The 25,532-nt window shown below is 37.6% G+C and overlaps 1 protein-coding gene across 2 annotated transcripts; it reads left to right on the top strand.

Moving 5' to 3' along the window:
- Positions 1-1,217: 1,217 nt before the first annotated feature.
- On the top strand, positions 1,218-23,760 carry slc43a2a (solute carrier family 43 member 2a). 2 transcript variants are annotated; one of them, XM_046862999.1, is made up of 15 exons: positions 1,218-1,362; positions 3,337-3,535; positions 7,546-7,771; positions 7,893-7,948; positions 8,057-8,133; positions 14,346-14,438; positions 15,096-15,229; positions 15,348-15,550; positions 17,357-17,500; positions 17,958-17,975; positions 18,220-18,346; positions 18,852-18,984; positions 19,351-19,424; positions 19,509-19,632; positions 20,264-23,760. In XM_046862999.1, exons 2-15 carry the CDS (start codon positions 3,376-3,378, stop codon positions 20,417-20,419), a joined length of 1,725 nt encoding a protein of 574 aa, XP_046718955.1. In that variant the 5' UTR covers positions 1,218-1,362; positions 3,337-3,375; the 3' UTR covers positions 20,420-23,760. The 2 variants fall into 2 exon arrangements, with proteins under 2 accessions (XP_046718955.1, XP_046718956.1); XM_046863000.1 differs by lacking the exon at positions 17,958-17,975.
- The last annotated feature ends 1,772 nt before the right edge of the window (positions 23,761-25,532 follow it).

Genomic DNA, 25,532 nt, shown 5'->3' with positions numbered 1-25,532 from the left:
TAGGAAGTCCTATAAACAATCAGTGGCCATTTCGACACTAGAAGATATCTTGTAAAAATTAGATATGGATCTGAATCGAAAATAGACATTAGATTAGGATGATTCAAATTGTATTACTGCTGTACGGGCAGAAAATCAGTCCAGTCTGTAACGTGAATATAAGGCATAGGAGGTTGGAATTAAATATGTAATTATGTATTTGGACCACTAGAGGGAGACTGTTTTTTCATTATATTATTTGTTTATTAGTTATTTGTCTTTCCAAAGTTTTCCTCATATGAATTATGAGTCAGGAGGTTGTTTGCTCTCTCGGGCTGTGGAGTTCATTTGATGCAATCACTGACTGTCAATACCTGCAATAATAGATGAATAATAATCTAGACAATTTTAGGAAATTCTACAAACAATAAGTGGCCATTTTAACACTAGAAGATCTTGTAAAAAATCAGTCCAGTCTGTAACGTGAATATAAGGCATAGGAGGTTGGATTGAAATATGTAATTATGGATTTTGACCACTAGAGGGAGACTTTTTTTTAATTATATCATTTGTTTATTAGTTCTTTGTCTTTTCAAAGTTTTCCCTCATATGAACTATGAGTCAGGAGGTTGTTTGCTCTCTCGGGTTGTGGAGTTCATATAGAATATTGCATTACAATGTGTGTGACATCATTACGATTTTTTTGTTGTTGTTATTTATGCCGGCTTTCATTTTCAGACTGTTAGATATTACAGTTATAGTCACTCTAGAGGAGTGTGTTACCTCAATATTGAAGTAGTGTATACAATATGGTCCATTTATTTTGAAAATTATTCTAGACTATAAATACAAGGCTGCATGATGACTTTTTATTATTGCAGCACATCATTCTGTTACATTTGCTTATAAATCCAAGGCGGAAATATTTTCCTGAATTATTGTAAAAAAAAAAAAAAAAAGAAAGAAAAAATACAAACACTGGGCAATAACTGATGATGCATTAATTTATTTTGATTTGTCTGACATTCTGATCTCAGACTCCTTGTTCCCAACTTCAAAAATCGCCTTTATACCCAGAAAAACGCCTGTGATTCACGGAAAGACTGGTCTTACATGGTACACAGAGAACAAAATACAATATCTCATTACATATTAATAAGTCCACGCTCCTGATTGGCTTGCGCTCAGCTCTAGCTCAGCAAACAGCCAATCGGGAAGTTGTCTTGTTTATGAAGCAAGCAGTGCAAAGATAAAAACAGGAACCGCTTATGGTAAAAATGTATAGATGCAAAGAAGCCGAAAAATAGTCACAGGAACATTTACTTGGTTGGTGCTGCCGGGTCGGAAAAAAGCCAAATTTTGGTGAAGAACCCTGATAAGCAGGTATGACTTTTGTTTATTGTAGGGATGCTCTGCATCAAGTTATAGTCTTATAATAAACTGATGTTTATAGACTGTAAGTACATAATCAGGACCATACTGTGGTCATTTTCTGTAGCACACAAATATAAAGGACACAATCTCAGATGTTAGTATTTTATTGTGTTATTGCCAACACTGCAGGGCTGAGCACCCTTGTTTATGATGAGCAACATACCAAAAGGTTTTAATAATACCTTACACTGATGGTGATGACAGCTTCCAAATTCATCATGCAAGATTATTTATATGTATTTATATCCCCTGTAACTGTTAGAGGCGAAAATTAAATAACCTGTACATGCATTTTATGCTGGCAATCAATCTAATACTGAAATATACAGTAATATATAGAAAAAACAAACCATTAATGCATCCATAGTCTATATTTGGGTTGTTTTCGTCCAGGGTAAGAATTACACCATTGCATATGTTTACTAGGAGATCCTACATGACATTATAGAAAACAAGGCATGGAGGAAAGGATGTGATGAAGCATCAAGATCTGTAGTGCATGAGCAAATCCATTGCAGAAACGCAGTGTTTTCTCGAAAGCAATATTGAAATAAACTGTATGACAAATCCAACAAAGGACGGGGGAGAAGAGCTGGATGCAGGAAGTGCACAGAGTCGGTCCTCAGTGCAAACAGTTCTTCATGTATTCACATACACATGGTGTGGGGAGGGGGCTTCCAGGCGGAGGCGCTCATTACTCTGTCCAGTTCAGACCAGTTTCAGAGCTGATCATTTCCGCAGGATACCGCATTCAACATTCATCCCGCAATGCAAGCCAGGGATTTTCCCCCTGATTTTCTCGAAAAAATCCATGCTCATCCATCTTATACATGCAAATACATAATAAACACCTTTTATGAAAATGGTAGTATCTACCAACCTTCCGCTCCAATCAGAAAACTCTTTATTTATTTGTATTTTTTTTAGTTTGCTGATAAGAATAAACGATGCTGTTGATAGTTTATCAAGTCTGTACAGTTATAATTATGAGCATTATTATTAACATCACACTGTATCGTACCGCGCTGGTTCAAACCGGCTAGATCTTGGTTTCACATGGAGTTTCTGTTGCTCAAGTGTGCTTGTTTAGCCAATGACAGTCAAGCAGGAAAATCGCCCTCCAATCGTAAAGCCTATGGGCGGGGCTTCATCTTCAGCAGCATTTTAGGGCTCAGCTGTTTTCTGTTTATGAGCTGTTTTTGTTGGGAAGTGGAACAAAGAAGTAGGCTGAAATGTACAAAAACTAGGTTTTAACCACATGGCACGATATACATAAGAAATTAAAATATTAATAAGAATATACCATCAGGAATTAAAACATACAGCTAAGATTTAAGATGTATTTTTGAGGGTAAACAAAGACTAAGAACTAAGCAGGAAGCAAATGCCTGTTTGAACACAGAAAGCATGTGATGTCAGATGATCCAGATGTTGATCCAAATTAAATTGAAACTATATTAAATATTATTATTATCATTATTATTATTATATTTGAAGAGAGACCCCCCCCCCCCAAAAAAAAACCCAAACCAGTTACCATGTTTCAGCTTTATCATATAACAGCACTTTAAAAAACACAAATCTATCTAATCTAATCGATATAATTCTACTCGTCTTTTTTATTCATTAAAATTACGATTGAACTTGACTCAATTCAAGTAAATAACCAATTAGGACTGATGATTGTGATTATGATTGTGTTGATTATGTGCATTTTGTTAATGTACATTTTGTAAAGAAATAATGCCTAGATTCACAGATATAATTTTTTTCTAATGGTGGTGGGTGGGGGAGCAAATGGATTTCAGCAGCATATTGACATATGTTTTAGATTAATTATGCTGTTCTGTAAGTCATGACACATGCTGTTTAACAAGATTTATATTTCGGGCCCTCGATTTTAATAACATGTTGTTTTTCCAGACGTAATCATCAAAGCTTTGCAGAATCGCAGTGTTCAACATGGCCCCCTCACTGGCCACAGCTTTCTCACGCCGCTGGTGGATGGCAGTAACAGCGGTGATTGAGAGTCTGCTCTTCTCTGCTGTACTTTTGGGATGGGGCTCTTTACTCATCATGCTGAAATCAGAGGGCTTCTACTCCTTCCTCTGCAATGGACCAGGTAGGAATGGTTGTTGTGAGGCTATAAACATGACTCATACATTTTGGTTAGGTTATTAGCATGACTCACAAGTGTGTGTCTAAATGTGTGTAATATGGAGCATTAGGCCACATCTGACAACAAAGAAACCCACCAAGGGATCAGTTTAAAAGTAGGAGCCTGCTTGCATCAGTTTATTCTTTTTCCCTCTACAGTTGACGTAGCAGAAATGAGAATAAACTCATATAATAGATCATATAATATAGAGTATAATATAATACAGCACAAACATAATCAGTTAAAAATATTATATTAAAAATATTAGTTGGACTGGGATTTCCCTCAGTTTCGTTGACTAAGATGTTAATTCACAAAAAGTACAGAATTCTTCAACGAAAACAGAAAACTTCAACGCTCCACTATTTTTAAAGTGCTGCACCTTATCTCAGTCTGAAACAGCATTGTTAATTGTAATAATCACATCACAGCTTGATTTAATGCAACATAACATTTCCACATAATCAATTACAATAAAGGTAAGACAAAATCTCCAAGATACAATGTACCTTGCATAATAATCACTGCTGAGTAGGCTGGATTTTCATGTTCAGGTTTTGCTGCAGCCATCTGCTTTGGATTTGCTTATTTTCTCAAATTACAGTTATATAAAAATTAAAAAGTATTTAAGACTTTTGACGATTGTTTGCTTACCCACAAACCAAATCTGAAAAGAGAAACCACATCAGTAAAGCACAAGCTTTTTGGCACAGTATGGTGTAGTAATGATACTCAATCCAGCTGCAAACATGTAGATCAATAAGGCAGTCAATACTGATGATTCACCTCTGCCCTATTATGTCTTTTTCACAACAAACCAAATAAGTGATCTGGATACTATGTTTGGGTTTCATGGGGACTGAACGAGTGTTCTTGAGGTAGTGAAGACAATACTTATGTGGCAGTTTATTGAACCGCTCTTTGACACAGACCAGTATTTGTGGATCATCATTCATTTATTTGAAGTTATACCATTTATGATCTGTGTTTATGTTCATATACAGTATTTGTTCAGTGCATCTGGTACATTACTTTTTTATCCACTGAGAGGAAAATCATGTTTTGGTACATACTGTGCTATACAAGATATTTATACATTACAATATTTATAATATAAACCATGCAGTTATCATGATTTATGAACATTGCTTATCCACATTATAAAAAAAAATCTATGAATATTGTACAATTCTTTGATCATTTACTTTCTTTAAAAAAATTATTGTAATCTAATAATCCACCCTGTTTTTACTTTGAAAGACTTTGTTATTTGCTACCTGCAGGTCTGTAGTTGTTAGAGCTGTTCGTCCCGCTTGAAGATTAATGACCTCATTACCCATGTTCTCCTTCCTAAGAACTGCTTTCTTATTCTAGGAAGTGGAGGTGTTTTACTGAAACAGCAGTTTTTACTGCTGCATTCTCTTAGAGATGGATTACAACCATTGCTGTGCATTTTGTTCTCATGAAAAAACAAATCTCACCCCATTTTTTTGGCTGACATTTTAGTGTCACGTTGACATTACAGTATCACTCAGCTAATAGCAATAGTCATGGTGTCATGTCAGGGGTCAATGTCAATGTGTCAAATTTATAGCCTACACTCAAATGTTCTTTTCCTGTAACTGGTTATTTGCAAGATGATTTGTTATTTAAAATAGCTAATATAATGCTCACAATGATATAGATAGTCTTTTAACTATTCATTCGTTCACTAGTTACTGGTCCCATACATATTAACAATTTTAGACCACAGTAGTGAATTCTCAGTTCTGACTAGTGAGAAGGTTTGATTAATTGTTTTATGTTTATATCATTTCATATACTGACCCTTTTTTTCCTATGAAAACACACAAATTAAACCTAGTATTACATTCAAACAGTCAAGTAATCCCAAAATTCATCTTTTCAGCAATTGTCCCTACAATATACAGCTTAAGTCTTCTTCTTCTTCTTCTTCTTTCGGCTTCTCCCATCAGGGGTCGCCACAGCGGATCAGCCTTCTCCATACCCCCCTGTCTTCTACATCTGCCTTTTTCATGGCAACTACCTGCATGTCTTTCCTCACCACATCCATGAATCTCCTCTTTGGCCTTCCTCTTTTCTTCCCTTCTGGTGGCTCCATCCTCAGCATTCTCCTAACAACATACGCCATGTCCCTCCTCTGCACATGTCCAAACCATCTCAATCGGGCCTCCCTCACCTTGTCTCCAAAACGTCCTACATGCGTTGTCCCTCTAATAAACTCTAAACCTGTCCATCCTCGTCACTCCTGACGAAAACCTCAACATCTTCAGCTCTGCTACCTCCAGCTCCACCTCCTGTTTTTTACTTAATGCCACTGTCTCTAAACAACATAGCAGGTCTCACCACAGTCCTATAAACAATATAAAGCTTAAGTCTAGTTTAAAATGCCTGTGTTCAGTTTCCGTGATTGTGTCAGTGATTTTGGACTCATTGTCTTTCACATGACCTGATGCAGCAAAGATTTGTGACAAACTCATCATTTGGATGATAATCCGTTGTCACACATGAATCCTCCACCTTCCCTTTTCAGCAGCTTGGTTTACCTCATTGAGCACATGACATGTGAGTCTTATTCTGAGGCTGCATAGCAGGCCAAGAATCAACTTTCATATAGTCCTGAGATCAGCTAAACCAAGTTCTGCAGTGCATAATCAGCTTTTCTCACTTCCTACTGTCTCTATCCAAAGAGGGAAGTGAATTATTATGTGTGCTCAAACCAGAACCAGTTTGGTTGTGAGATCGTTGACTGTTACACAAGCCAATTTCTGCTATTGACGTGATGCCACTAAGGGCTTCTTTTTTACTCATTGAGAGGCACTGAAGCCCAGCTGCTGTTTGTTCTCATGAGGCATCATCTATGTACTGTTGCAAGTCAGTCTTGCTTACCAAGCCTGTCTCCTTTGTCTGTCAGTCACAAAGTCTTTAATTCCAGAAAATACAAATACATTCGGTGTCTTACATTTGCACGATCATGACCCACACCCACACACTGAATAAACAGGTGCCCTCCTTGTCTACACTTTAGTTCAGTCATATTAGTATACTTTTCTCAAGACTGTTGAGTCATCTCACATTCCACTGTGTTGCAAGAAGTGCACTTTGTGGAATATTGCTAAGGAGAACGTGTTTCTCAGCCAGTGTGTGATTATCCACTAGTCAAAACAAGTCAAGTTCAGAGAATCATATGGCAATGTAAGTAAGCCTGGAGGTTTTAAACTAAACTTTAGTGTAGGGATTAAAGAGACATTTTAGGAAGGAGCTCAGTCCTTTTAATTCGGCAAGTTGTTTACTTTGTGTGAGGCTGTGGCTTTTGGCTTGACCTTTCTGCCTGTTTCCTGGCCACTGTTTCACCATGGACCTGCACACACACTCACACCCAAGCACTCACAGTGCAAAAGGGAGAGAGGCAGAGGATACCCGGCCCTGAACATGGGTTCCTGTTAAGTTTTTTGTTTAGAATTTAGCTCTAGATAAGGCAACAATTTTACTGCACAAAATGCTTTCCCACTGATCACCAATCCCAGTATGAAAGGTTCCAGATGTATGATTTTTGGTATCTGCATAAGATTTAACTGTAAAAAATAAATGAGTAAAATATGTTTACTTTTACGATCATTGGGGTTGTAACTCTGTTAACCATTTGTATTGATTAGATAAAGTATGCAAATAGTTCTGTTCCGTTTTATTTCAGTAAAACAATTCAAACACGGTTGCTTTCATATTGACCTTAACAATGACTGTTACAAAGTGAAGGCAGTTGGATGTAAGCATAAAGCTTTTATTGTGAATCCAAATTATCAGACAAACTAGTCTGAAGTCATATGCATATTATAATAAAACACATGCAACTATTATAACATGATACACTGCCATTAAAATACAATACATGACTGATGATTGTCTGGTTTTACTGGGTTAATGATTTGATCACTTTTGTTGTACTTTTTTAGAAAACAATACAATGCGGAATGTGTCAGAGCAGAGTGAGAGAGCCACAGTAAACCCAGCAAACAAAACTGAAGAGTTGCAAATGAATGGCTGGCCCATATGTAAAGAGCAGGATGAGATGCTTAATCTGGCCTTCACCATTGGTTCCTTCCTTCTGAGTGCCATTACCCTACCGCTGGGTATCATCATGGACAAATATGGGCCACGCAAACTTCGCTTGCTTGGCAGGTAAGAAAAATTGGACTAGCGCTATTAAACTGGTTATAGTAGTAGTATGTAAGACAAAAATCTTTATAATAAACTCCTGTAATGTAAGAACTTTTTTAATGTACGCTCTCTGTGATTGCAGTGCTAGCTTTGCCCTGTCCTGTATCCTGATTGCTTATGGAGCCAGTAATCCAAGAGGTAAGTTCAGGAACCTTGCTTGGTTGAAAAGTTAGTTACTGCTTTGAACACATACCTAAATCTATGTCTGGTTGTTTAATCTAATACTGTGTTTGTGTGTCCCTGCAGATCTCTCAATCCTGATCTTTTTTGCTCTGGCCATGAACGGGTTTGGGGGCATGTGCATGACCTTCACCTCTCTAACAGTGAGTCTCACTATATATTAGGTTTTTCTTCTCTCCCAGGTGGCACAGCTAAACAGCTGTGTTTCCACACTGACTTCCACAGTCATCAAATGTTCCTACAGTACCTGTGTTGAATTTGAATACTATATTTACCCAGGTATCATATAAGCACATAGAGCTGAACATTGTGCAGACCACTGATTGGGCAAACATGGTTGTTCTGATGATGTCTCTAGGTAGATTTGCTTTACTACCTGATTACCTCAATAGAGTAGAAAGTTTACTGTCCATTTCAAGGTAGATGTAAGAGGCAATATTACAATTTATTCATAAAATGTATTGCAACTGCAACACACTAACTGGTTCCGCCTTTGAAGAAAGAGAGACAGACAAAAGCTTACCAAGCAGAGCTTTCTTTATTTACTTTTGTTTTCACCCCGACACTTTTCTTTCCAGTACTCATGCCGGGGCTCACCCACACACTCGCAGTTCAGGATGCCTCCATTTCGACGTCTGCCAGATCACCCCGCCTTTCTCCGGCGTCTGCTGGTCTCACTCCCAGATTAGCACGCTTTCCACTTCTAGCGCCCGGCCAGGTTTCCTCGCGGACTGGCACGTCTTTCTCCGGCGCCCGCCTGCACTCAGTCACCGTTTGGCGACCTTTCCTTGGCCTCTGCTTAGTGGCTGTCTTCCCGGAGGCTGGTGTCTTGCTCCACTCCAGAGTGCACTGATAAGTCTCATCAGCTGCAGGTGTTTCTTACCGTCCGGCTTCTCCCTCCATTCGCTCACCACTGGCACAGCTTCTTCTTCTTCTTTTTCTTCTTCTTCTTCTTCTTCTTCGGCTGCTCCCAGTACATCTGCCTTATTCAAACCAACTACCTGCATCTTCTCTCTCACCACATCCATAAATCTCCTCCTTGGCCTTCCTCTTTTTCTCCTTCCTGGTGGCTCCATCCTCAGCATTCTTCTACTGAAATACCCCATGTCCCTTCTCTGCACATGTCCAAACCATCTCAATCAGGCCTCTTTCACTAAGTCTCCCTCTAATAAACTAATTTTCAATCCTGTCCATCCTCGTCACTGCCAATGAAAATCTTAGCATATCTGCTCTGCCTCCTCCAGCTCCACCTCCTGTCTATAAACCCTACAACATCGCAGGTCTCACCACAGTCTTTTCCTTTCACACTCGCAGATACCCTTCTATCACAAACACACTCTCCATTACTTTGCACTGTTGACCCCAGGTACCTGAACTCCTCCACCTTCACCACCACTTCTCCTTGTGACCACACCACTCTACTGCCCTCCTCTCATTTACACACATGTACTCTGTCTTACTCCTAATGACTTTCAGTCCCCTTCTCTCTTCAGCATGTACCTTCACCTCTCCAGGCTCTTCTCAACTTGCTCCCTACTCTCACCACAAATAACAATATCATCTGCAAACATCATAGTCCACGGAGACTCCTGTCTGACCTCGTCCGTCAACCTGTCCATCACCACTGCAAACAGGAAAGGGCTCAGAGCTGATCCTTGAAGCAGTCCCACCTCCACCTTAAAACCAGTCTTTCGTTCCTACTGCACACTTCACTGCTGTCACACTGTCCTCATACATGTCCTGCACCACTCTCACATACTTCTCTGACACACTTGACTTCCTCATACATTACCACAAATTCTCTCTCCACTGTGTTGTACGTTTTCTCTAAATCCACAAACACACAATACAACTTCTTCTGACCTTTTCTATACTTCTCCATCAACATTCTCAAAGGAAATATTTAATCTGTGGTGCCCTTTCTCAACATGAAACCATACTGTTGTTCACAGATGGTCACCTCTTCCCTCAGCCTGGCTTCCACTACTCTTTCCGATAACTTCATAATGTGACTGATCAACATTATTCCCCTTTAGTTACTACAGGTCTGGATATCATTATCACCACATAACCTTTGGGAAACCTCTTCTACTTTCATGGGTAGAGATATGTAAGATATTCATCTGACTATCTGTTAAGCCCTAGTAGTTTCCTTTCCTGTGTTCTGCTTTTATCTGCCCTGTGCATCAGATCTAAGCTCCAAGCAAGGACCAAAAAAAGACATCAGTTTGATTTATTGTTAGGATGAACAAAGTGTTCTCTGCTGTAGTTGTGCACATAAGGAATGATACAGACAACCAAGCAGTGTTCCACTCTTACAGCCATACACACATATATATATATATATATATATATATATATATATATATATATATATATATATATATATATATATATATATATATATATATTTTTAGTGTTCAGTGTGTTTTTTATTTAAAAAATTTTATTATTATGTTTTCAGCTCATCAACCTTTTTCCTGTCATTGCACAGCTTTTTCAATCTACCACTGGTGTATTATTTCCTAGCTCTCACACATCACAGACGTAGGCTAGGTTATGAAGATAACAATGAGCAAGGAAGAAGGCAACAAGAAGTATGGGGTTAATGTGGATGAGACAGAGGAAGTCAGCGATGTAAACATGACTGAGTACAGAGACATTCCTGATCATCCTCTTTTCTCTGCTTGTGTTCTATATGGTGGATGTTCAGTCTGGATACATTCATTAGGTAACACAATTTTTAATTAGTTTTGTATTAATATATTAATTAGGGCTATAAAAATTAACACATTGATAACGCGTTAATGCAAATAAATTTTTTTAACGGCACAAATTTTATTAACGCGTGATTAATGCAGCGCATATTTTTGTTTGACCATATTTTATAAAAAAATTCAATCAGTAAATATAAAAGAGGCGGATTTAAAACCTTCAACGCAACACACGTTTATTACTAACTGTGAGTAAAAAAGTATAGTCAGTACTTCGACTTTTAACAGAGTATTTTAAAACATGAGTGTCTGTACTTTTGCCACTCTCTGTGTAAGACTAGGGGATAAAAGAAAGTGTATGTCAGATCATGCTGTGGAACAGTTCAGTTTGTAATTGTAGCTGTTGCAGCTGCCAGGTTCTAGGAAGCACACCCCTGCTACTTGAAATAACTGTTAGTTTTACACCGCTGATCAAAGTCTGGGGATTCTGCAGAAGTGTCTTGCTTTCTGACATGGAACTTCCTTGTTAATACTCATTTTCATGTGCTTTGGAAATTTGAATCACAGCAGGAAAAATTCTGTAATTAGTAAATGAGTGACTAGTTTTAATTGTGCAAATTTTGAAAGTATTTACAATCGTTTCTGCTTAGCTGCTTTATACATATAACCATTTTATTCATTCTGTTTTTACCCTCTATATCTTTCTGTCTTTTTCTTTCTGAGTTTATATCAGCTTACTCAGCACATGATGTACTAACTGCAATGAGCATGTGTGTGTGTGTGTGTGTGTGTGTGTGTTTGGGGGTTTAGCCTGAAAGGAAGTTTTAGTATTTTTTGGTCATGTTGGTTCATGTGCAGAGTTTAACAAAACAGGTTTGAAGAGAGGAAGAGAGCATTAATGCGTCAGGGAAGGGTCGGGCTTAGGAGGGAAGGTGGTGTTGGCACATAAAAATAAGATTGATGAGTAATAATAGTTCCAGACACATAGACACACATGGTGAAACTGAGACCAGCTTGTAAACAAGACACAACAGTGCTGTTTACCAGAGACATTCATATCATACTCTCAGTCTGGCACAGATCTGAAGGTCATGTTTATTCGTTCACTCAGTTTGGATCATCGGGTGCACACTGGTGCTGTTTTGACCGACTTTTTATTTGTCTACTGTGCTTCCTTAAATGCTGTTTTCTGCTATCAGCACATAGACACGAGACTCTTGTGATGGAACATCTCGTTTTATGATCTGACTCTGTTCGGTTTGCTCCAGTATGGTTTTCACTTCTGTGTTCATTTCATTACCCTCTTTATGGTTCCAGTTTTATGTGATTAGTGTGAGAGCCACGCTACTGTTTTGTGTCTATGACTCATTCTTTTCTGTCCTTCTCCTCAGAATTCCCCCTGTGTGAGTAGAAGTAAAAAAAAATGTTTTGGTAAATTATTGTAAAGAAGTGAAGTGGGCAGGCATTGACATTTCTTTTACACAATCTTGAAAACCCATTTCCATTTTGAAAATACAAGCTTTATTGATTTTTTCTTGTTCCATCTGTGCATTTTGTTTGAAGAGAGAGCTGATGAGCATGTGTACTGCTATTCAATGTGACAGGACTTTTTTTTTCTTTCTATATAGCAAGTGATCATACAGTATATCACTGATATATTTAAGAGGTGGAGTTGGTAGCTCAGTGCTTTAAATCATTGGACTTTGGATCGGAAGGTCACAAGTTCAAATCTTACCACCATCACCAAGCTGTCATTGCTGGGCCCTTGATTGAGGCCCTTAACCCTCCCCTGCTCAGTTGTAAGTTGCCCTGCCCTGGATAAGGGCGTCTGCCAAATGCCATCAATGTAAAATGTAAATGTAAGAGTTGTTGGCTATTTATGCATGTTAAATAAATTTCTACACTGTTTAAAAAGATAGCAAACTATTACTCTAACAACTCTTGATGTGTTATTTTTAGTTTAAGCATCCTTATGAGAACAACCTCATAAGAACAGAGTCATATCCTGCAATATTTATAAATATAAATAATTTTCTGTAAAATTAGCAAGTGAAGAGATGCATCTAACCTTTGATCCTAATTGAACACAAACATTGAAGTTTCAGCTCCAAACAAAGCTTTAAACTACCAGCGATATTTTACAGAACATTTGATCTTCACATCATCGAACTTGCCCTACTTGCCTACTTTTAATGCTGGTGCAGTGCAAGGTGTGCAGGGCATGTAACTGCTAAACAGCAAACTTTTAGATTTTGTAGTGTGATTGTGAAGATTTGTATTCATTCAACCATAAGGGTGTTAGTAAATTCAGGTACTGAGGTAGGGTGAGGTTTGGGTCTTCTAGTTCAAGTGAAGGAAAAATGTAATGCTACTGCATCCAAAGACATTCTGCACAATTGTGTGCCACCAACTTTGTTGTAGCAGTTTTGGAAAGACCAACTAATGGCTGGAAATATCAGGTGTACATACAGTAAGTATATAGTATATATTTTTGTAAAAAAAAAAAAGGTTATTCTATTCTATATCTGTTTAAGGAACACATTGGAATAGTTAATGAGTATGTAGATGAACTGTTACTGAAGTAGAGCCTGGTGCTCATGTCAATGTAGAGAGATAATGCCATTTTTTGTATTGTGGTGTTGAAAAAGTCTCTACATGTTTTAAATGAGTGTGGTGGTGTTAATGTGCTCAAACCTGTTTTACTGATCAGATTGGGACTCTGCAGTCTTTTTTAGAAGAAATAACAGCCAAGCATTTAATGTGGGTTACTGTTGTGCTGCATAAGGTCCTCTTTGACTATGGAACAACAGAGTTGTGTGTGTGTCTGTGTAAGACAAAGAGCTAGGGTGGGTTTTTATGCTAGTGTCATACTGGATGTTTTGGCTTTCCCTTTCCTGGATAGGGAATGACCTTTCCTCTAATTAAAGGCAGCGAATGACGTCTGGGTTGGGCTCCAGTTGGCTCTTTCATTTCTGCCTGCTAAGCATGAGGTGGGCGAGGAAGAGTGAACAGTTCCTGGGAAAACTTTAGTGTGCCTTTAATAACTGTAAACCAGTATGTACACCATGACACGTCCTTGGTTTGGTAGACCGGTTGAGAAATTGATATGTCAAATTCTTAAACTTCCTCAGAGCATGTGTAAATCAAAGCATGCTTTTCAACACTTCAACACACTCACTTATTTGTTCTGTTTATTTTCCACTTCTTGCTGTGGAGGTACTTGACAGTTGTTTAGTTCAGAACAGTCTGTGCTCATCTCTTCTATCCCGTTTCCTTCAGAGGGAGTCTGCTCTTATGCAAGACCTTACTTACTCCCTCACCCCCCCCCCCCTTTCCCTCTCTCACACACATTCTACATTCATTCATCCACTTTGTTTTGCTTATCTGTCGCACTGATATAATATTTACATAAACCACTGTTAAACCACTGTTGAATTATTGCAAACTATTCGGTGGCATGCCACACCATTTAATCCTGTATCTATAAACGGATATGTTTTTTTATAAAAATATTATAATTTTTGGTAAATCTGCTATAAGCAGAACTTCAAGGTTGAAATTAGAGGATTTTTCAACCATTTTAATTCTTTGTAGTATAAACAAAAGTGTATGTCAATAAATTCTGTCCTTGTTCGTTTCAGCTTCCTAACATGTTTGGAGATCTACGCTCTACCTTTATCGCACTCATGATTGGATCCTACGCTTCTTCTGCTGTCACTTTTCCAGGCATTAAGGTAAAAATCTATAGCTGATTCATGTTTTAAGTCATGTTTAATTGATGTCAATGTTTAATTCATGTTAGCGACAAAAGAATGGTAACATTGATGACGTAACATGGCAGCTGCCACTCTGGCAGTAAGCCTTTCCATCCCGACGTGACCTCAAATCACATCTTTTAGAGGTCTTTTATGTCCAGGCAAATCATTAATGTATAATATATTGTATTGTAATGTTGAGTGTTTCACAAGCCAGTGCACTCTTAGTGCCGGTCCCAAGCCCAGGTAAATGGGGAGGGTTGCGTAAGGAAGGGCATCCAGCGTAAAACGTGCCAAATCAAATATGTGGATCACAAAAGAGAAATTCATAGCCAACAGGGTACTGGTGGAAATTGGGCTATGGATGTGGTAAAGGAAGACTTGCAGGTAGTCGGGTTGAAAAAGGGCATATGTAGAGGACAGAGGTGTATGGAGACGGATGATCCGCTGTGGCGACCCCTAATGGGAGAAGCCGAAAGAAGAAGAAGAAAATATTGTATTGTAATGTTGAAGTATTTTAGATATTTTGAGAAAATATCATGATTATAGAATGACAGAAGAAACATAAATCAATACAGGAAGGCAATGTCACCACCCCCTATTGTGTGCTTAAATCAATATTTATTATACTCACAGGTGATCTATGACCTGGGTGTGGCCTTAATCACCATCCTGTTGGTCTGGGCTGCCTGTGCTGGCCTTGTTTTTATCAACTGCTTCTTTAACTGGCCTCTGGAACCTTTTCCTGGGCCTGAGGATATGGACTACACGTATGTGATCTCTTGCAAACTCAACAAGTCCCACAAATCTCTCAGTGAATACTCTCAGTCTGTTCCATCCATCAATTATGTGTTAAGAAGGCTTTTATCTTCTTCTTTTTTCCATTAGTGTAAAGATCAAGTTTAGTTGGCTGGGCTTCGACCATAAAATCACAGGCAAGCAGTTTTACAGGCAGGTGACTACTGTGGGCCGCAGACTCAGTGTGGGGAACTCCATTAAAAACCAACCCAAAATGCTGGCCACGCAGGACGGCAACAAGATCTGCTTGTCAACTGTTGACCTAGATGTGCAGTGCAAATCTTCAGATGACTGTAAGGGTCAAATTAATTCATATTTACTAACTTGATATGATTAAAATGTTTTCTTAAAAAGTAGATAAATATAGATCTAGCTTTCTCCATGAGAAGTTTCAAGATTTACCCCAAATTTTCTTAATACAACCACATATCACACGTATAGTTCACATAAAAATACAGGCAAATTAGTATATTGTGATTTTTTACTCATTCAAAATTAATTTGTCTTGTTCTATATGCAAACGATTCTGCTAATTGTTTATTATTATTATTATACATTTTTTATTTTTTTGGTTATTTCCAGAAAGAAGCAAAATTATCTGCTGAAAGAACTAAACTGTTTTAGGCCTGATAAAAAACTATTGGATACATTTGTCTATATTCTGATATTTTGCCAAAATATTTGCTAACATTTTTACGTTTTCTCAACCATATACTTTCAGCCAAGTCCTTCATCCTTCATTCTTGATATAAACAGTTGGTAATGCTGTTACAAGTACAAGTCAAGCTTCAAATTACTTTCAGCAGACAGCTTTATTCATGCCCACATTAGTCTAGACAGACAAGACAGACAGCCTTTGGCCAGCAAGCTGTCCGAGACCAAGTGATTTAAAAATGCTTTCACTCGAAAGCAGACCTCGCATCCCAATGCAGAACATCTCAGGAATGGAGAGAGCATTCTGCACTTTTGTCTGCACTAACCCAAATCTGTACAATACAATTAATCTGAACTGTGAGGAACACACAGACTTTTGCAAGCTTTTTCTTCCCACTTTATACCACACCATACTGCACATGCACACTTTAAGGACAATCACACTAAATCACTTTAATTTGTACTTCTAATATCTGCCATACTCATTTATGTATATACATATATTTCCATATATCTTCTATAATTTATACTTTTTATTTATCTACTTTATTTTTTCATACTTAAATTCTATTCCTTTTTTTGCTTAAATGTTGGACAGTCATACAAAGCATTTCACTGCATGTCGTACTCTGTGTATATGTGTATGTGACAAATAAAATTTGATTTGAAATGAGGGTCTTTAATTCACAATGGGGGTCTCAAATTTGGATCGTTCAAGCTAAGTGGTCCATGTAATCAATTTACACAGTGTTACAAGAAGCTTTGGTGGGCAAAAGATGAGGCAAGGCAGGCAGGCAGGCTCAGAGCCAGCAGCAATGGGTGAGTTGTTTTTTAAAGGATAGTCTGATACTGATCTAATCCTAGAGCTAAGGCCTTTAGCTCCTCATGTTTTTATAACACTTATTAGTTACAGCAGGCTTTACCATAGTATCATGAAGGCTTTCAGTCAGTTTTCTCGAAGGGCTTTTATTTCCTGAAGTGAGGAAGATTCCTGAAATACTGTGCAATAAAAAGTCACCACAGCTGTGTTCAGTATTATAAATCACTGCTCTTCATCGGTTAGTGTGGGTTTAAAGCACCAAGACTGGCTAATTATTAACAGCTAAATTTTCCAGCCTGTAATGGTCCATAAGGTTTATGCAACCATCACCTTGCCATCCAAGCACCTGTAGAATTATTTTTTATTTAAACAGAGGCTGTAATTAATTACACATTTCTGCCCGTCTGACAGGTATGGCCTCAACACGGCCGAGCTGCAGTACTTTTCCATTTAGCGTGTTTTGGGGGGGAAGGCCAGATAAATTAACATTTTCTACATCACCGACATAGCTAATGGATTAAAAGCTGAAATAAAGATTTTAAGATGAAGGAATATAATTTCATATTTAATTAATTCTCGAATGAAAGATCTAATAGGATTCGTCTTTTCTTTTCTTTCTCTGTAGCACAGTCATTCATGCGCAGTGTATTCAGCCCCATCTTCCTGCTCAGTCTAATCACCATGTGTGTCACTCAGCTGCGACTCATCTTCTACATGGGAGCTATGAACAGTATCCTGGAGTCTTTGACTGATAGAAACCTCAGCACAGGTTTGTATAAAAAAAGTATGATGCTGTTGACTAGCACCAACAGCAGCTGCCAATTGATTGAATAACAGTGGCTAATGTCTTATATTCAAAACTAAAATAAACCTAAAAACTATGTACAAAAATCATACCCAGTTGGCTTGTTGTGTCAATAAGCAAAAAAGGATATCCCATAGGTTTTGTAATTCATTTGATACTGCAACATGCATAACATAATGCTACACTTTTTAGACACTTGTGTCTGTTCTCTCATGTATGTCTGACTACATCTGGGCTATCTTTCCTGTCATTACTGTTGCTTGTTGTTCTTTTAAAGTGGCATACTACTTCAAGTTTTAATGTGTTGTTCATGTTAGAGAGGGTATGTTTCATTCACTGGTTATTTCATACCCTAACTCTTCTAGATTTGTGTTTTCTCTGCTTTTTCTGCATGTTTTCATGCTTTCTAATGCCTTCTCAGTGGAAAAGATGGAAGTGGGTAAGACTCCAGGCTAAATTGTCTATGCATTCTTTCTTCTGTCTCCCTGCTCGCCCACCTCCTCCTAACTTTGATGTTAATTCCCGTTGTCATATAAAACACAAAAAGACTCCTGCCTCGATTAGCTTTACCTACGCAATCCATCCACCCCCACACTTATGTCAATATCATTTTGATATAGCCACAGATAAATGCTTCAGAATTCGATGCTTACTATGGTTCTTTATCTGTCTTCCTTTCTCAGTGAGCACGTACACATCAATCTTCGGTGTGCTACAGCTGCTGTGTCTCTTGACTGCTCCAGTGATTGGTTACATCATGGACTGGAGATTGAAAGAGTGCGAGGACAAGAATGAGAAACAAATCACCAAGTGAGTCAGTTACTATTCACACGTTTCTGCTTTAGATGCTGGTTAAAAAGTGTTTTATTTTTATCTCACATTTGCTAGTATTTACCTAGAGACATGTTTATGTTAAACATTAGTACATTATCTCCTAAATATGTAAAAAGTGGAAGCTATCAGTTGTAATTCAGTTATCAAATGTAATATTATGTATGAGTGATAAAATTCAAATCATACTTAATCTAAGGAGCCCACTTTAGAGTACTTTACTATTTATACGCACATGTATGATATTGTCTGTACATAATGTACATAAGTAAAATATAGGAAACACACAGATCAATTGGTATCATATAAAACAATGTCGATGTATTTCAAAAGTGCTTGATAGCAATATATTCTATCATGTTTGGATAATATGTCGTGTATATGTTTTTACATCATTCATGTACTGTAAAGAGCAGTGAGATATGCAGCTACCCCATGTCATGTCAGTCTAATCAAATTGCCTGTATTTCTCTCCTGTTCTCAGAGACCCCACCCAACCAAAGAAGCGTAACAGACAGATTCAGCAGATAAGCAATGCCACCAGAGCCTTCATCTTTACAAACTTGCTCCTGGTTGGCTTTGGGGTCACTTGTCTGGCCCCAAACCTGCCTTTGCAGGTGAGCAATGCAATACTCATTATTTTTTTACCAAAAAATTACCAGCCTGCACCACACATCCTGAGAGCACACACACACACACACACACACACACACACACACACACACACACACACACACACACACACACACACACACACAGAGACGTCATTGCAGCTGTTGCAAGAGCAGCTGTACAGTAATTTAGTGACCCCTTGTGGATGAATTTGTCATTTTTTTCTATGCCAAAGAACAGCCTGTTCTTCTCATCATTTATTCATTACAGAAAGTATTTTTGGAAACTGAAAGTTCACACACTGGATATGTAGGTGTTCTTATGTAACATTGAATCTATAAATGATATTTGTGCTTCTGCTTGCTCTATAGATTTTGTCTTTTATATTACACACCATCGTAAGAGGTTTTATCCATTCTGCTGTCGGAGGCCTATATGCTGCTGTGTGAGTACAATGGCACTGATTCAGACATTTTCCCGTTGTGGATTTGAAAACAGTTTTATGACTGTTGTTTTATCTGGTCTGCAGGTACCCTTCCTCTCAGTTTGGCAGTCTGACAGGACTGCAGTCTCTGATCAGCGCTCTTTTTGCTCTTCTGCAACAGCCTCTTTTCATGGTTATGATGGGCCCATTACAGGGAGACCCTCTCTGGGTGAGAACTACAGCAACACACACATCATGAGACTGGCACCATGTTTTAATAATCAGTTTTAATACAATATTTAACCATCCTAAATTTGAGGTTTGGACTTAGTTATACTTGTATGTAGTTAATAATCATAAAGCATATAAATAACACATGTGAATTATCCAGTAACTAAAGCAGCCCCTATGGTACCTTAGTGAATTCATCTCGACATTATGTCACTTTAATACAATAATGTTTTTAAAAATGTTATGAAATTTGTTACTGAAAACATAGTTTAAAATGTTATTCCTAACGTTCCTGAACATTCGGTCCCGCTGCGGATTCCTGCAGATTTTAAGATAATCCGCAACCTGCTGTTAAGTTTCAAATGAGAACCTGTGAATTTTCCAAACCGCTAGTATCGAATCACAAATTATCGGAGGTTGACTGTATAGAGCACTGGTTATATAGTCCTAGATAAATATACTGCTCTGGGAATCTAGTACTATGAGAGTATAGAGCTCTGGGAATACAAAAGGCAATATTGATTGTGATCACTGCATTCCAGGTCTTTTTATGATGTTATTTATATTATAAATTGAGTCACCTCCAAAGTGAATAGAGAACGGTAGTTTGATGACCATGTTGTGTGCAGGTAAATGTGGGCCTGTTGGGTGTCAGCATGCTGGGCTTCTGCCTCCCTGGTTACCTGCTTTGTTTTGGCAACCAGCTGCGCAAACAACAAAAGGAGCTGGAGGACGACCCCAAGATCTGTCTTAAGAATGGCAACGACCAGCAGGCCTATGTCTGAACATGGACTCGATTATAAACGGTACAAGTCAAACTGAGGGCCAGGAGGCAATAGAGAGGAAAGGAGAAAGGAATGAAAGTCGCAAAAGTGTAGTTCAGCTATCTTCTTTCCCTTACCGGCTCCACCAGTATTCCACTAATTTTACACATGAACAGAAACACAGACATATAGACAAAGCAGTTACAGTAAAATGTGACAGTGTGCCACCTAAACATGTTTACATGCTCTGTAGTCTCAGTAACAGATTTTCTGGGTGAATCAAGAGTATCTGATTATTGTCAAATGTTTCTTTACAATTAAATATAGTGTTGGCTGTGTAGATGGAATTCTCTTAGGGATTATGAGCATCTACCTACTCCGTCTAGCCCCCTCTCCAAGTTCTCTGTCTCTCAAATGAACCCAGACAGCAAGCCAGGTTAGCCAATAATACCTTTGTTTTAGGTATGATTTTTATAACTAGGAGCAATTGATGAAGCCCTGTTATATTTGCCTTGTTTTCCGATCCTGACCTATGTGACTGAGGAGTAATTCCATTGCGATGATACCAAAACAATATTGTTTCTCCTGGAGTATTTCCTAGTGGGCTGGATGAACACTGTGAATCACAAGGCACAACATGTGATGCTACCTGCACTGACTCTCCTCTCACAATCAACAGCTTATTAAAGAGCTTATAGTACTCTTGGAGAAAATACACAAGGGCCATATACACACTACCTATCTGGCTTGACACATCAAGAGGTTGCAAAATAGGAAGAAAGTAAAGAAGAAACTCCACAAAGACAAGCTATTGTGTATTTTTCAGAATTGTTTTTCTGTTCTTCATACTTACGGAATACAGTATATGGACATACAGTATTAAGACTAAATATGAATCCCTCCCATTGGACAGCATGCAGAGAAAATGACTGCTACAGGTGTTTTCAAAGGTTTTATTGGCAGTAATTATGACCTCAGTTACATAACTTGACTTTTTTAGTTCCTCCAGTGTTTACAGTGATCTTGTCACAAGAAACAAAGACTAAGTGAACATTCATGCATTGAGATCTTATTATTATTACTATTATTATTATTATTATTATTATTATTATTATTAATGCAGATCAGGCTAGATATAGCAGCATGCTACACACTAGAAGCAGGCAAGATGGCAAAAATATATTGCGATATTTAAAGGCATCTTCAAATATTAATTTTATATCATTATATTTAGTTTTGCTGAGGTTTAGCAAGACACTTGAGACATATGAAATATTTAAAGAAAAATGTAAAATTTTAGTATTTAATACTTTTTTTTTATATTAAATCAGTTACAGCAATAATGAAGATGCATTGATTCTCATGATTTTAATATATCGCAATAATGATATTGCCCAGCTTTATTACTCACAGCACAGCATGGCCATGAGACTGCAGCTTTTCCTTAATGGAGCATATCTTAGACATGCTGCATGTATTTTATCTCTGGAAAAAGTACTTACCTGATTATTATCTGATTTGATCCAATTTGTTCATTAGCAGTTCATCATAGATTAACATGCTGTGTGATATGTTTTGCCATATATTTCAATTACAGATGAACAGAATGTTGCAGTAGACATATTACACAAAATTCAAGTATTTCTTTTTTGAGTGGCTTATAGACAGATTTCACAACAGAATGACTTTCACCAGCAATAATGTGTGACACCATTTTAAATAGTTATTTGACTATAGGTATTGTCCTGATTACCAGTGTGTCACTGTGTTATTACCCGTCCACTTACTGAGTATTGAATTATGCAGTTTGTTGTAAAGGTTAACATGTTTGTTACAGTTCTTACAATATACATTTTATTTTATGTTTGGTAAAAACCATTAGACTAGTAATCCTTCTTTAAATGTTTCCCCCCCCCCAATGTGGTGGCATGACCTCATTCATGTTTTGCTCCACCTCATGACAGTTTGTGTTTGTGTTCACGGAGAGAGATAAAATGAGACACATCATGATGTTGGCTAAAGACAACCAAAAAGGATTTAGCTTGCCTTTGCTCATATTTACAGTGTATGTGTGCTGTAATTCTTTTCCATACATAGCCATCTAAGTCTAACGCACAAAAGGGTTGTTTAGGTTGTCACTTGTGTACTCAAAGGTGTTATACTGTCACTTTGTTGACCTAAATGATCCTAAACAGAAAACATTTTATCACGTATTCGTTGCTTAGTGTATCTAATGTACGAAGGGTATCATATGTCCATAGTCACATTTTGCATCTGAAAGTATTTCGTCTAAACTTGAATCTACTTTGATAATCAAAAAGGGAGGTGCTAAAAAAATGATGCTGTATCTCTTCTTTAGTCCAACATTCATATAGCTCAAAGGAGGCTAAGACGCAGGATTTAGTCTTCTGTTGTTTTTCCTTAAAAGTTCAACTCCAACTGGGACAAAAATTACGCAGTGTTCTCAGTTCAGATTGCTTACTTCAGCATTTTTACGTGTCCATAAGAAATTGTATAAAATGATGTGATGTGAAAATTTAAGTAAAAACTAAATACACTCAGATAAACAGGTTAAATCTTTCTCACACCCTTGCATTTGATTCTTTCTGAATAAATATATACTCTATAATGAGATTACCGGCTTATGTGTCCTGGTTGGACAGTTTTTACAGGTAAAACATTTTAGATATTACAAATGTAATTTCACATTAATGCAGTACTGTATTACAGCACAATGGCTGTGGGAGTACAACCTTTACCTACCCTCTCCCCATCCCAGTCCCATAAGATTGGGGAAAAATGCACTTTTTTACTGCCATACCTTAATTATAAACCATAATATGTCATAATGTAATGTGTACATGTAGGTTTTTTTACATGTTTGTTTGCCCCTTTGATTTTGAGTGAATGACAAGTGATAGAAGCAGATAAAGTTAAGATGTTTTTGGGCTCCTGAAGTGTGAAAAACACTATCGGCTAAAACACCAATGTTTTTCCTCAATTTGTATTTTGTACTTCATTGAATTGTAGCCTTCTTTGTTACATGTTTAATCTTTTATAAGTCTTTTTTCTGTTACATGTAAAAGATTTTGTTTCAAAGCTGTATATGCTTTTTGGTTAATTTGTTGTATATCATTATATAGCACCTGTTGACTTTTCAATTCATTGTTTTACCCAAAAAAAAAAGAATCACCTATATAAAAAAATAAATATAAATATAAAATCAGTTTTCTATTAAATTGCCATATATCATTTTGTCTTCTCACATGCCTGTCCTGTACTTCACAAAGACATTGTCTGGTTATTTTGCTTTGTTATTCTGGTGTAGGTATAGGTGTTATCATTAAAAATCTGTTTTGGTATAGGTGTTGTCATTAATAAACAGTCTAGCCTAAATATATCCAAGTTATCTTTCAGCTTAGCTATCTGCATTGTGGAAAATGCATTACATACAGTCATCTGCAGAATGTTTGCCACCTTACATGAAAATGAAGACTAATAAATACTATATGCAATGAGTGACACTTGGTCAAAAGTATAAAAATGCTCTACAGTTTAATTTTAACGCAACTTCTTTTTTTTAAACGTATTTCAGTATTAGCAGGCCTGGGTTGCTTCCTATAAATGTAAAAGAATACTTCAGGAGAACCCGTGGCAGGCCGTGCATTTCACATCTAGGCCTTTAGTGGTGTCCTGTTCGAATCAATCAACCTCTAATACCTTTATTCTTCTCACATGTACTTTACAGCACTGTAAAGTTCTTTCTTCGCATACCCCATTGGTGTTAGGAGGCCAGAGTCAGAGCGCAGGTCAGCCATTAAACAGCGTCCCTGGAGCACAGAGGGTTAAGGGCCATGCTCAAGAGGCCCAAGAGTGACAATTTGTCTATACGGGTGCTTGAACCCCCGACCAGTAACCCAGAGCCTTAACCACTGAACTACCACCTCCCTTTATACTGACACAGCTATAGGAACCATCAATATTATACAGAAACACAGTATAACAGACAGGTATCGCAAGCAGCAAATGCCATTATTAGAGCAAGAAACCCAATTATCACAATTCAACAAGTCTCCTTTTACTCATCTCACTCCTTTCACTGAAGCCTTAGCTGCACTGCCCACATGTAGCATCTCTATCAGAAGCATCAATATTAACCTCATAAAATGACCCCAGGTTTTGCATTTTTCTTTCCTGAACATTATGTTTTTCTGGGGATTTAAAGTCAGATTAATCCAATTGTGTGTTTTTGTGTAAATTCTACGAGAAAGAAATGCAAAAGTGTAAATGATTCATAAAAAAGCTTAACAACTTTTTGGACTGTTTTGGCTAAAGAATCACTTTTCTTGAAAAGTCCATCTTGAAAATTGCTTTTTAGGGTATCTGTGTCCAAATCAATTTTCTCTCCTGTGTCAGCTATTGTGGAATGAAAAAACACATAAAGTCTACACAAATATATTTAAGCTTGTGCAATTTGCTACAAATGAGGTTTGAGTTTTTGACTAGAGCACTCTGTGACCATCCAGCCAAAGGATGTCAAAGTGCTGATGTTTCTGTAAACCTGCTAGGTCAACTCGAAATCCGAATGGTTAAAGCCCCATCCTTCAGGCAATATATGCATTATGCTACAGGCGCCCGCAATATTGAATATGAAGGCCTCACGTCAGATTTATTTGATGTTGACAACACGTGATGTGACGAAAAATATATGAAAACACAAGTCTGTGATTCTAATAGAGTTTAGCCCAGCAGAGAAGGCCTGGGGCACTGAGGAGAACACATCCAGCTTCAGGCCCTTTTTAAATCAGACAATTGGTTTCCACATTTCAACCAAGATAAAGTGGTTATTGATGATGAAGAATATCTTTCATAATGCCATACATAATCTAAAAACCCCCTTCAACCATTTCCCTCTGAATATGGCCCTGATTTACAGGGTTTTTAGGTTACCAAGCTGTAACTTTAAAGTTTAGTGAGAAACGTTTTACCATGTACGTTTTTTTGAAGGCTGACAAAAATTATGCTCACAATTCAGCCTAAATATGTGCATTGCAGCCTTCCACACCTTCCTAAAAGAGAGTGGAGTGAGAATGGAGGAGGACCAGTTTGGTGTGTTTGTTCTGTCAAACAAAGC

Source organism: Silurus meridionalis, chromosome 12 (assembly GCF_014805685.1).
Source record: "Silurus meridionalis isolate SWU-2019-XX chromosome 12, ASM1480568v1, whole genome shotgun sequence".
Taxonomy (NCBI): Eukaryota; Metazoa; Chordata; class Actinopteri; order Siluriformes; family Siluridae; genus Silurus; species Silurus meridionalis.
This window is presented reverse-complemented; position numbering and strand designations above follow the sequence as displayed.